The sequence below is a fragment of the Sturnira hondurensis genome, unplaced genomic scaffold, assembly GCF_014824575.4.
Source record: "Sturnira hondurensis isolate 20B ecotype Veracruz unplaced genomic scaffold, ASM1482457v3 Scaffold0019006, whole genome shotgun sequence".
Classification (NCBI taxonomy): domain Eukaryota; kingdom Metazoa; phylum Chordata; class Mammalia; order Chiroptera; family Phyllostomidae; genus Sturnira; species Sturnira hondurensis.
Genome location: NW_028091637.1, coordinates 3,378,376 through 3,391,929, shown reverse-complemented (window position 1 = coordinate 3,391,929; position 13,554 = coordinate 3,378,376). Strand labels below are relative to the sequence as shown.

Here is a 13,554-nt window from a genome sequence, read left to right as displayed (position 1 = left end):
TTATTTATTTATCTTTAGAGGGGAAGGGAAGGAGAGAAGGAGAGAAACATCAATGTATGGTTGCCCTTTGTGTATCCCCTGCTGGGAGTTGGCCTGCAGGGAACCGGCCTGCAACCCAGGCATGTGCCCTGGCTGGGAATCGAACCTGGATCCTGTGGTTCCCAGGCCCGCGCTCAATCCACTGAGCTACACCAGCCAGGGACCATTTATTCTGATTGACAGACTTTCGATCACTTGCTTCTGCAATTGTGCATGTATCTAACAGTGTGCCCCATCCCCCAGAAGAGGTTTTCCTTCTGACAGTGTGACTAAGAGCCATAGGCCACTGAGCGTTGCAGGAGGCAGATGGTTTGGGCGATCCCACCTATCCTGGATGAGACATCCAGAGCCTGGTAAAGACTTTTACCACCAAAAGATGGCAAGCAGTGGAATCTAAGGCTTTGGTTAGGAGATTCTGATTCTTCATTGTCTTGGTGCATGAACATTTGGACACTATTTTAAACTGTTTAGAAACTCTTTGTTCGGTGGGAAACAGGGGATTAATTGCTATGTTATCATAAATATAGTAGTAAGTTCCTTCCTTACCGGTGGTTTTGCTTTCCATGAGTTCAGTTACCTATGGCCAACTGTGGTCCAAAAATATTCAATGAAGAATTCCAAAATAATTCACGTTTTAAATTACAAGCCATTCTGAGTAACTTGATGAAATCTCACGCTGTTTTGCTTGGGATGCGAATCATCCCTTCATCTGGCAAATCCTTGCACATGTGCCTCTGACTCACAGCCGTCTGGGTTATCACTTCAGCGGTCAAGGCATTACCGTGCTTGTTCATGTAACCCTTACTTTATCCAATAATGCCACACTCACCTAACTCCTATTATTACAGTATATTCTATTCCACTTTAGTTGTTCTAAATCTACTATGCCTAATTTCCCAATTTAACTGTATCATAAATATGTAGGTATAGGAAAAAAAACAGTACAGCTGACCCTTGAATATGGGTTTTAACTGTGTGGGTCCATTTATATGGACTTTTCCCAATAAATACTATAAATGTATTTTCCCTTCTTTATAACTTAATAAACTTTTCTCTAGCTTATTTATTGAATATAATAGATATACAAAATATGTGTTAATCGACTATTGGTAAGGGTTCTGGTCAGCAATAGGCTTAGTAGTTAAGTTATAGGAGAGTCAAAGGTTACATGTGAATTTTCAAGTGTACAAGGGGGTCAGCACCCCTAACCTACGTTGTTCAGAGGTCAACTGTATACAGACTTGGTGCTCTGTCGTTACAGGGACCTGCTGGGGGTCTCAAACATACCTCCTGGCGATAAAGGGGGGACTACTGTAACAGGACCAAACAAAGCACTTATTCCTAGAAGTGGTCTCTGCCAAATGAGGCAATGTGAACTCAAAGGAGTTTTTTGTGTGCACTCAAATATTAGAGATTCATTAAGATAGCAATCTTTAGTTAGTGTGCCGCAAGAATTTTTAAAACATGCAACAACTACTTCAGTCAGGGACACTAACCTCTTTTCCCTTAAAAATTAAAAAAATGAACCCTGGCTGGTGTGGCTCAGTGGATTGAGCACCAGTCTGCCAACCAAAGGATTGCCAGTTTGATTCCCAGTCTGATTCCCAGTTGGGGGGCTCATGCCAGGGTTGCAGACAAGGTCCCCACTAGGGGGTGCACAAGAGGCAACCACACACTGATGTTTCTCTCCCTCCCCATCCCTCAAAAAATAAATATTTTTTTAAATATTTTATTTATCTTTAGAGGGGAAGGGAAGGAGAGAGGAGGAAACATCAATGTATGGTTGCTTCTCGTGCATCCCCTGCAGGGAACTGGCCCCTGCCGGAAACTGGCCTGCAACCCAGGCATGTGCCCTGACTGGGAATCGAACCGCGATCGTCTGGTTCGCAGGCCCGTGCTCTATCCACTGAGCTACACCAGCCAGGGCTAAAATATTTTTAAAATTTAAAAAAATAACAGCTAACACAATAGCCGCCTGGTGTCAGATTGTCAACAAAATACATTTTTGGTGTGCCACAGAATTTTAGTGATTAATTTATATGTGCCATGAGATGAAAAACATTTAAAAATCACTCTATTAAGGAAGAACACAAACCTACTTTTTGTGATTAAAAACTATTTCAAGAGCTTTAATATTCTCATGGGAACATGAAACTTTAGTATAAATCAGGAATTTCTTACCTTTGGAGGTTTGAAGGGGTATTCTGGTGTAAAGGTGATATCAAGGAAGAATACACCACCCTCATACACGGATCCTGGCGGCCCTAGGATGGTGGATCTCCATTCATAGATGTTATCGCCTTTGGGGCCGGCACTGTGAAATGATACATCAAAAGATAAATGATGGTGGCACCATCCCAGTCAAAATAGGGAGAAAGGCCCCCTCTCTTCTCCCCTTTTCCTTAATGTGTGGGTTTCCTCCCCAAAACAGCAGGTCTTTCAGACACAATCTGATGCAGGACTGTTAGGTCAAGTAAACTGAATAATAATGATCAACCCACTCTTAAGACTACTTAGCTGTGAATAAGCAAGAAACTCCTCAATTCTCAAACCTCTCAAACACATCATAAGAAAATGTAAATAATTTTAAAAAAGAGAAACACTCCTCAGCATACAGAAGACACAGAAGGTCTTTGCTCACAGCTATATCATTTCTGATGACCATTTTAAGCAAAAAGGTTTAATTTCTGACCCACGACAGGGGCTCTGCTTTGCCCATTTATCTCTGTAATCTCACCCTAAAAGGAGTATAAGTTTGCAGCTCTTTTTACATCATAAATATGTTGGGAGGAGGAAAATAACGAAAACACCCAAATATAAGTTATTCAATTTTCATTTCAATACCTATCTATCTTACCTGTGGCCCTAAACTCTACTTTCCTCAAACCAACCATAGATTTTTTTTTTCCAGCATGAAATTTGGAGTGGAAGAAGCAACAACATACCTTAGGGGAACAAGAGTATAAAAGAAAACCATAAAGAATGAAAAGGGGGGGATCAAAAATAGGGCCAAAAGGTGGAGAAATCATGGATAAAAGAACAGGGGCTAATGGGAAGAGCAGGGCCGTGAATAGTCAGGAAGCACCAGCTACCTCACAGGGATGTTTTGATAACTAAAGTGGTGGTGGGGGGTGGTTACGGGGTGCGGGGGACACACGGCCTATGTAGAGCAACAGATCCCCGGTGAAGGGTCGTGATCACCACTGTTACCCATCATTCCTGCTGGCACACCTAGTATGGTTCTTTAATATCTCCTTGTGATCTGACCACAATTTTCTCCAGGTGGGGTAAAGGAGAGCCCTAAATAAACTCTCTCCTGCTAGGAACACCCAGCAAATAATCCCTCTGGTGAAAGGAACCACCCTGATCACTGCTTCATAGCCTGAGGTCACAAATGGTGCTTGGCCACATGAGGTTTGCCTTCCTAACTACATTATTTACACACAGCACAGGTAGTTGGCCAGAACACCTATAGATGCTGACTGATACAGCTACGACACCTCCTTATCATACTCGAGTTAACTGAAAAGTGAACTAAGGAGATGAAGACAACACTAACGCAGATGTTGCAGTTAAAAGGGAACTGTCCCCTTTTATCTAGTTCATGGTATCCGAGACTTAAAGAAAAAGGCTACTGTAAACCTTCACCCCACCCCATCTTTTTTAGAAGAACCAAGGTGGCCATCTAAAACCAAGTATTGGCAGCTTTCCAAGCTGCCACCTAAAAGTCCAGTGATCAGTACCATATGCTTTTCCTCATAGCCTGGTGATACTAAGGAAGTGACCCAGAAAAAAAAATGAAGTCAGCCTAACCCTAGACTTAGTCCAATTCTGTTGGCCCTTTAGAGAAAAGATAAAAGAACAAAAAGGTTTAACAATATGCCACTATAAGTAGATTTTATGGACTGTACAGAAAATCGGTAGTTTCCAAATAAGATTCCTGACCACTCAGGCCAGGCCTCCTAAGTTTATAATATCCTGAGGGGACCCAAGAACCTATGTATCACTTAAAAAGCTCCCCTGGTGATCTTTAAAAAGGTGGTTTGCATTTGGGAACCACTGGCACAGGTTATGGGAAGGAGGACAACCACTTCAGAATACAGCTTTAACCCCATACAGCTCATCACCCGTGATACAACTAGGGACCCAAATCAAGATCGCCACTTGCTTGTAATTAGCTTTCGCTTTGGGTGTGAACTTTTCTGACAATTCAGAAAAAAAAACATGGCAAAAGGGAGCTAAGGAATCAAAAACAACAACACAGACACAGCTATGTAATAACCAAGAAAAAATGGGGAATGAATGTGGGTTACAAGAAAAACACTACTAAGTAAAATATCCCATGCAGGTGAAATCATACAGCATGAAACCGGAGCCCTGGAGAAGGCTTAGCCGTGTGGATCCCCAACGGGTGGGTCCTCAACCAGGGGGCTCGGGAATGACCACTGCAGCCTGAATGAAAATTTTAGAGGCTCGTTAAAGCTGCTATGAGATAAATTAATGTAGCTTTTTGTGATGTGTTGCCTTAACCAGAGAATACAACAAAAATGCAGAACTTTTGAATTTTTCAAGTTCTCACTGGAAAGTTAGGATCCACAGACCCGTTTGGCAGGGGATGAAGGCAAGGGTGTACAACTCCCAGAAGGCCACTGTCAGGGAGAACAGGGAATAAGAGAATCTTTCCGTGGGCCTGTTCCGGGAAAGATCTGCTCCAGCACCCCACCCATTTCTCTGTACAATGATTAACCAGGTTTACCCTCAGGTCAGGGTAAGCTGTGACCAACCTTCTGTCTCTTCCCTTTAACAGAAGATACTTTTGATTCCACGATAAGAAATATGACTTCAATTTCAAAAACTGGTTGAAGGATACTTTAGAATGACATGCATTTAGTTAAATTAGAGTAATCTAAATGATTAGAAAGTACGAGAAGTTCTCAATTGGAGATGGGAGGGTTGAAATTAATGTATTAAGATGAGAACAAAAAAAAAATACACATCCCTGTTTGAAGATGTTGAAACTTGGGTTTAGAATCTTTACATGAGGTTGAGACAGCAAAACAAGACCATGCGTTTGCCTTTCAGATTTTGTCAGAGGTTTAAGGTTTACTTGTAACAAAAACACTTTTCAAAATAAAAGTGTAACACTTAGAACTTTTATACGAGGCAAAAAAGAATTTTGCCCTTTATTCAGTTTTTCTTCCTTCCAGTCAAAATAAATAAAAGTGTGGCAAACATTTAAAGAAAAATAATAGTCATTTCTAATTCTGACATAGTATTTTCTCATTTCTATAATGGTTTCTGAGTTTACACAAATCCATCAACATTAGTAGCAGCGGTTGGCGTGAACACCCAACTCTTCTGTTGGGACAGGAAGGTGTCTTGTCTGTTGCCTGACAGGCACCATCCCCATTAAGTGAACTCAATGACAGTGACCTCTAACAGCCTCTCCTACATTCCCAGATGCTCATCTTCCCAACGTTCACTGAACAGAGTGGCTGGAGGTCATATAGTTCTTATGCTTCATCACTCAAAGCGAAGAACTCTCAAGTGGTAGTAACTTTTGCTCAATACATGGTTTTAAACAGAATTTGAACAACATAAAATGTAATCAATCAATACAAGTCACTTAAGGTATAATTGCTAGAAGTTAATAAAACCAATTTTAAAAACATTCATTAGAGCAGTCTTAGTAGAATTTAATGTTTAGAAGTTTCATCCCTCCCCATCCCCACCCTCAAATACCCCTTTGTTTCGACTGCTCTAACACTCTTCTGGTTCCACAGTTAGAAACCGAGCCTGCATTTCAGTTTCCATACAGGATCACAGATTTCTTATAAAGAACATTCTGGAAGCAAGGTAAAACGTAGTCAATTTTTAAAAAATTTCTATGATCAATTTTTAAGTTTTCTATTGGGCAAGGTTCCTCTTGCTTACAAGTATTTTAAAAACCCTGATTCATGCCCTGGCTGGTGTAGCTCAGTGGACTGAGCACGGGCCTTCAAACCAGATGATCGCGGTTCGATTCCCAGTCAGGGCACATGCCTGGGTTGCAGGCCAGTTCCCAGCGGGGGACCCACAAGAGGCAACCACACATTGATGTTTCTCTCTCCCTCTCTCCTTCCCTTCCCTTCTGAAGATAAAATCTTTAAAAAAAAACAAAACCAAAACCCTGATTCAGATGTTATCTTAGACATAATTCTTAAAAGCTTGGTTATCTGGTTTTATACCCCAGAAAAAAGTAAGGGGTCAGAGGTTGGGAAGATGGAAAGACAAGGAACGTGTTGTAAGTAAGCATCTGGACAGCAGCAGCGGCAAGTGAGAGTGAAAAGGGCAGGTGAGCAGGCATGCCGACATGGTTCAAAAACTAAGAGGCTCAGAATGAACTGAATTAGAAACTGAGTTCTACCCACCTAAAGCTCCCAAATACTTGCTGATATTATCCCACAGTACAATGACTGTTTTCAAGAAAACAAAACTGACACTTGGAGCAAATTTTATCACAACTTCCAAAACTAGACGGGGCAAAGATGGTTGATTGGCTACTCCATGTCTCTTCTCTTCTTTGTAGAAGCTTCTTGATAAAGTAAACTAGTTGCTCATATAAAATGCAATATGTCACCAAAACCCTGACACAAACTCCACATAATTTTGCCCCCCAAACCCCTGCCCCCCATGATACTTGGCAATGTCTGGAGACATTCTGAACGTCACAGCTAGGAAGGAGGGTGGTACTGGCTCCCAGTGGGAGAAGCCACTGATGCTCCTCTACATCCTACACACCAGGAATGATCTTGGCCCAAAATGTCAAGTGCTAAGACTGAGAATCCTGTATTAAAGGAAGGAAATTCACTCCAAAGTGAGCTAGTAAAGGGAAATGTTTCCGTTTGAATCCTTATCTTTGTTTTACTGCTCTGTGCCTGGTACAGGAAAAAAACTTTCAACGTACATGGTTATTTTTAAAAGTTAGACTTGCATATACTCTACATTCCTTTAGACCCTTGCTACTCAAAATGTGGTCCCTGGACAGAGCAGCATCAGCATCCTCTGAGAGTTTGTTAGAAATGCAGACTCTCAGACTCCACCCCAGACCTCTGCATCAGACTGTGCAAATGATTCTCGTGCACTTTCAAGTTTGAGAACTCAGCTACAGGCGACATCAAGAGGCAACGAATACCAGCTCTTTCTAATCTTCTAGATTTACATTACCATTGTATTATGTCTCTCCTTCACTACTTATAATTCTTTGCAGTAAGAACAGTATCAACCCTGGTAATGCTTACAGGAAGAGATCCACAATTAGATCTACATTCCCTATAACAAACATACTACTCTCCTCCTCACAATCCATTGATTTACTCTACTTTTGCTAAGAAACTCAAAAAGAATATGATATAATATGAGTGTAGCAATCTCTGAGAGGGAATCCTCATCCCCATAAGGACCTCTCAGTAGACACACTCTCCAGGGAATGCAAGCTGCCTTCTCCATGATACCTACTTGGCACACCCAGAGGAATCTTACAAAAAATAAAAACATGAAACTGTGTCCTCAGCATCCCTTCATGAAACAGCAGCATTAGTAACCTAGAAATTGAGTGGCAGAAGGAACTTGAAAAATCAGAAAACCTCACTAGGGTGACTGACCAGGCTGGTGACACGGTGAGTGCTACTGAAGTGGAGCAATCCCTGCCACAGTCCTAACGACCAAGTCAGAGAGGCCTCCTCATACGAGGTGGTGCTTCTCGGGATGTACCATTCAGGTGACTAGCCCTTAGAAGGGCCTTCTAGACAAGGGCCAACCTAGAGGACTCCCAGAAAAGCTGGTGCCCACTAGGAATTCACCATCAGTAGTATCCAGTGCATCAAAGCAGTTACATTGGGACAGTGGCCCAAATGGGAGGGAAACTAACTCAGAAACTTAAAGTGTGAAACACCCGGAGCATGCCCACCGAGAAGGCCTTCCCACAAAGCCCCTCCAAAATTCTGTTATCCCAACACTGAGGAAAGGACAGTGTTGTCCTGTCTTCCTCCAGGACAAAGTAGGTAAACCTTCAAAAGAATTTGGTATAACTTTTCACGAAGCACAGAGCTGATTTGAGGCCTATAAGCTGTGGAGCTTTTGTGGAATTGGTCCCAAACCAGAAAGAGAACAGATCTGTTTGCAGGTATTTACACGGAATGCGATAGCCATGTGGGTGCACAATCTTTCTCACATCAGATTTTTTTTCTAGACAGTAGTAATTTCCCACATAATAGTAATTACCAATATTTAATGAGCTGTTCAAAATATGCACCACTCACTGTTTAGAATTACATGACAATGTTTTCAAATTAGGTACTAACGAAATACCACAAAAAGCTCAATCTTACCCAGTTAGCCATTCAATTGTAATTTTACCTTATGTGCTGCTGCAATAATGCGGCACTACTGGAAGTTTACATTGATACTAAAAAAAAAAAAGCGCAGATGCATATAGAGTAAGGATACAATTTTTAAAAGAAAACTATTTTCAAGATAATTTGGAAAGACTCCAGTGGAGATGGGAAAGGAAGACCTAAAAAACCACGGACATCAGGGGGCCTCTTGCTCTCAGCTAGGGATGGCTGAGTATGAGTATTCAATAAGCTGAGCTAAGAATGAATCGTGTGTTACGTTCTGGCCTATCAACACAGACGTGGGGGTAGGTAGCGAGCACAGAAAATAACAAGCTAGTCCTTTGTCAAGGGCCTAAGAGAAAACGGGGGTGGCATGGGGGAGCTGAGGAACAACGCACAGGAGCCATTACAGAAAATCAAAAGATCAACATCCCACGTGTCTCAAAAGCTATTTTCCTCTGCAAGGTCAAATAGACAGGTAGATAGGTGCTCGGGATAAAGGTGGATCAAACAATAGCTCTTTTCTGAACAAGTCAGACTTAAAAAATTCTAATTTGTTCCTTCCCCAGAAGTTAAAAAAACCAGGGCCAGAGCAGAAGGAAGTTCTAAGGCCATAGAAATTACTCCTTGTTCCCACTAGAACAATCCAGAGCCGGGGCATCTTCCTTAAGATTCAAGTGGCTGAATCCCGATTTTGGGGTTTCAATGCTTACGTTAGCATATATAAAACTGCTACCTAAGTAAGTAGCTAGAAATCAACTATTAGTCTCTGGTTCTTACAGTAGCCAGTTCACGGGGCCTACCAAGCACTACCAAGTCTTCTTCCACTGAGACAACTGTACTGTGCATGAGGCAGCTGGGGGAATCTTTAGACTTCTCGAGTGGATACTGTGCAGTTGTTAACTCCTGTACCCTCCTCACAGTCAGTGCTGATCCTCAAAAGTGATAGTGACATACGCAAAAACCTGCTGAAAGGATACCAAAACTCTCAAAAAGGTTTTACTCAATCCTAAGAAACTATTCTAGAACACATCTTGAACTACGAAATTATCATAAACAGTTCCCATTCACTCACACTCATGTTCTGCTCAGCTTCTGCCCTGCAGCTGCTACCAATCTCAGACTGCGGGTTGGCAGGCAGGAGTCGGGTTGGCAGGCAGGAGTCGGGATGAACAGAGGGAATTGTGGGAAGTGAAGTCAGTGTAAACAAGAAACAGGTTCAACATCTTGAACAGAGAAAGAGTTGCCTGAAGTATTTAGCCACAGTAATTTTTGGTCACTTATGTGGTGTAAATTTATAATATTTCATTGTTTGGTAAGTAGTTTATTTAGTAATAATAATTTTACATTTTATTATCACCCCCACCCCCCGCTCTTAAAAGTGCTCTAATTAGGCCCCAGCCAGGGCGGCTAAGTTGGTTGAGCATCATCTTGCAAACCAAAAGACTGAGGGTTCAATTTCCCATCAGGACCCATGGCTAGGTTGCGGGTTCAGTTCCTGGTTGGAGCACATTCAAAAGGTAACCAGTCGATGTCTCTGTCTGTCTGTCTGTCTCCCCCCATCTTCCACTCTCTAAAATCAGTAAGCATGTCCTCAGCGGAGGATTAAAAAATAATAATTGGAAAAAACTGTGTTCCAATTTGGATGATATAGTTAACCTATTTGCAAGGGGATCTCAGAACACCTTCCTGCACTGCGCAAATCAGCCTGGAACGCCCCGCCAGTCTTCATTCTAGCAATCGCAGGTTAGTGGTTCTTGGTCCTCAACCTGCATGTGCCTTCAAAGGCTTCAAGCAAATACCCAAGTATTTGGACCCAAGTCTCTCATCTTAGGTCCAGCTCCCTGCAGCCGGAGGGTGACACCTTCGGCTAACACTGCTGTTCACACATCATCAGGGCAAGGCTGGGTCAGGGCTTCTCCCGAGGCCCTTTTAGGATGTCCCCAGGTCGAAACTCTTTTCATAATTCTGAACAGGAGTTGCCTCTTTTACTCTCATTCTCTCACGTTTGTACTGAGGTTTCCCCGTGATTACCAAGGTGTGCTATGGCAACAAACAATGCGGACACGAGTGATGAAAATCCAGCTGTCTTAAGTCAGACATTAAAGGAATTTGCAAGTTTGTAAAATAGTTCCACTCTAAGGTTTTTTTTTTAGATTTGGAAAATAGAGGTTTTTTATTAAAAGTTTTTGTAATTTTTAATGAATTATAAATAGTCTTACATATCTTAGCCTTTATTTTGAATATAGAAAAATCTGTAATTATTAACCATATCAACAAAAGCTCTCGGGGGGGGGGTCACATTTAAGACTGTAATAGTATCCTGAAACTTTGAAAACAGCTTGCTATATTATTTTTAAATGCTATTAACACAACTGGCTAACCATTACAATAAGTGTTTGACTTTTACTCCTGTCACACATTAAAAAATAATTAAAAGCTTTAGGAACCAGTGGTTGCCTCTCACATGCCTCCTGCTGGGGACATGGCCTGCAATCAACCAGCGACCCTGTGGTTCCCAGGCTGACACCCAATCCACTGAGCCACACCGGCCGGGGCGGGAAAATGTTTTTATCTTGACAACCCTGCAGCAGAGTCTGTCCCTGCCTCCTCACCTACACCCCATCTGCCTCAAGGTTCTCGTGCTCCTGTCAGCTCCCAGCTGCCCCATCCGCATCTCTCTGCCTGGAAACTGCTTCGTCCAGGGCACCTGGCAGGGAGTGCGGGTAAAATCAACTCCCTGCGATGGTTTTACACACAATCCACAGACTCTCTGACATTCCTCCAAGTAAAGCCTAATTCCCTTCCCTCTGAATACAGGCTGATCACAAAGTTACACAGGCGATGAGTGTTACTTCCCAACCTAGGTCCTTTTTAAAAAATTGAGATGGTTTTTTCCTGGCTCATATGCAGCTGTCTCTCTCTCTCCCGCCCCTCCTGCCCCCCACCTCTCTGTCTGTTTCTGTCTCTCTCTCTCTGGGCCCTGGAAATAAACCACCGCGTGAGAAGTCCAACTACCCTGAAGCACTCATAGTGGAGAGACCACGGGGAAAGACAACATAGAGTGAGGGTGCCTGAGAGAAGCCCCGCGATGTTCCAGCCCTGTCATTTGAGGCTTCCCAGCCCAGACACTAGACATGTGAGTGAGGAAGCCTTCCGGTGACTCCAGCCTCAGCCTCTGTAACTGCAGGAAAGCCAGCCCCAGTCAGCCCTCCCCCCCCCTATATATATATATATATGAGAGGCTTACACCATATATATATGAGAGGCTTACACCACACAGTTTAGGGTGTTTTGTAAGGCAGCAATAAGTAACTGGAACACTCCCCAAGAGCACTCCTTAACTAATAGCTAATTGTTTGGATGGGGCAACTCTGAGGCAGGTGCATTAACCCAATTCCCCAGAGTAACCCTCAGGCAACTTTCACTGGGGGAGCTGGCCAGCAAGGCCTCCTATAGTGATGCCATTACTTCCCGCCTCTACTCTTGTTCCTCAGCACCATTACAGAGAGCTGCAGCTCACCCTCAAACACCAGGGCTAGGAACACCAACAGTGAGTGCCCCCACACCCCCGCACAGGTGAAAATTTGCATGTAACTTTTGACTCCACCAAAATGTAACTACTAATAGTGTACTGTTAACTGGAAGCCTTACCAGTAACACAGTCAATTCACACAAATTTTGTATGTTACATCATAATATACTGTATTCTTACAATAGAATAAGCTAGAGAAGAGACAATGTTCAGAAAGCCCAGAGAGAAAGTACATATTTAGTACATACATATTGAAAGTAATCATGTATAATATAAGTGGACCCACACAGTCCAAACCCATGCTGTTCAAGGGTCAGTTGTACTTTTATTTGTATTTTCTGGGGAAACCAAAGCTGAGACACCACTAAGGTTAAAAACAACAACAACCACCCACACATACACAGAAAAGATGACTAGATGTGACCACATGAAAATGGAAAATCTTTAAAAGAAGGACATCTCTTAAGGATTGGGGTGGCGGGGTGGCCGCAGGTCAGAAGATGTTTGTGGCAGAGACATACTTCAGAGATACGGCCGGTTTGGTTCCAGACCACTAAATAAAGTGGGCATCACAATAAAGTGGGTTGTAATCTTTTTGCGGGGGGGGGCTTGCCCTCAACTTGTAAAAAATGCAGTATCTGTTAAGAACAATAAAACAAAGCACAATAAAATAAAATATGCCTATACATGATTAAAGCTTAATATTTTGACCAAGAAAAAACCTTAAACATTCCAGTAACAAAGGATAAAGAACAGAGGCATTCCTTAAAAGAAGCCCATGTGGCTGCATTTAACCATCACACCACCACACACTACACAGCTCTTGGTGAGGTGAGGTGTGCATCCCAAACAGGGTTTAAAAAATCCATAATGTACTGTTAACTGCAAAACCACCTCATTTTTATAAGACATTTAGTAGTGGTTACACCTGCAGGATGAGATGCAGAGGATTTATTTTCTCCTTTAAACGGATCTAAAATTACTAGGATTTAAAAAAATAATGATCCTGCTTAACTTTTATAATAACAAAAGGTAGAAGAAATGGAATCTAATCCACCTAGTAATAGAGAAAGTCAAGTAATAGAGAAAGTAACTATGGTTGGCTTGGGGTGGGCAGGGTTTGGACTAGAAAGCCAGTGCTTTAAGGTCGTGGGGGATGGAAAATGCTCTGCTGGGCTACTTAAGCAGTTTTCACAGAGTTGTTAAGGGGCAGGAGTGAAGGTGGCGGGTTTTTGACAAACCTGTTCCTGTCTGCCAGGACCCAGATACGTTCCCAACAGTGGCCCAGTGATTTACTGCACATTCAGCTGAAGTCTGAAACAGGCATTCGTGGGAAATGAGTATGACTGCTCCCATCCCCAATTTATGGCCTTATGAAATCCACCAGGGACTGCAAGGGGTTAGGTCTCCTGTAGTCAATCTGAAGGACAAATCTGGCCCTATGGTAGAAGCTTCCACAAACATTTAATTTGAAAACTATGGCCCTCCTGTTTCACCCCACCCTCTCCTGCCTTAACACCAACTGTTTTTTCCTAACCTCATCTTTCTGCCATGCTCCCAGACACGGCACTGAGACACAAGCTGAATGTGGGGAGCGACTGCGGA

General features: G+C 42.6%; 1 protein-coding gene across 1 annotated transcript in view; it reads right to left on the bottom strand.

Annotated features, from left to right (window-relative positions):
* Positions 1-13,554, bottom strand: part of UBE2E1 (ubiquitin conjugating enzyme E2 E1) — a 71,444-nt gene that overhangs the window by 2,662 nt on the left and 55,228 nt on the right. Inside the window, exon 4 of the mRNA XM_037070759.1 lies at positions 2,221-2,353. Coding sequence (XP_036926654.1) covers positions 2,221-2,353 — 133 coding nt within the window. The remainder of the gene's footprint in view (positions 1-2,220; positions 2,354-13,554) is intronic.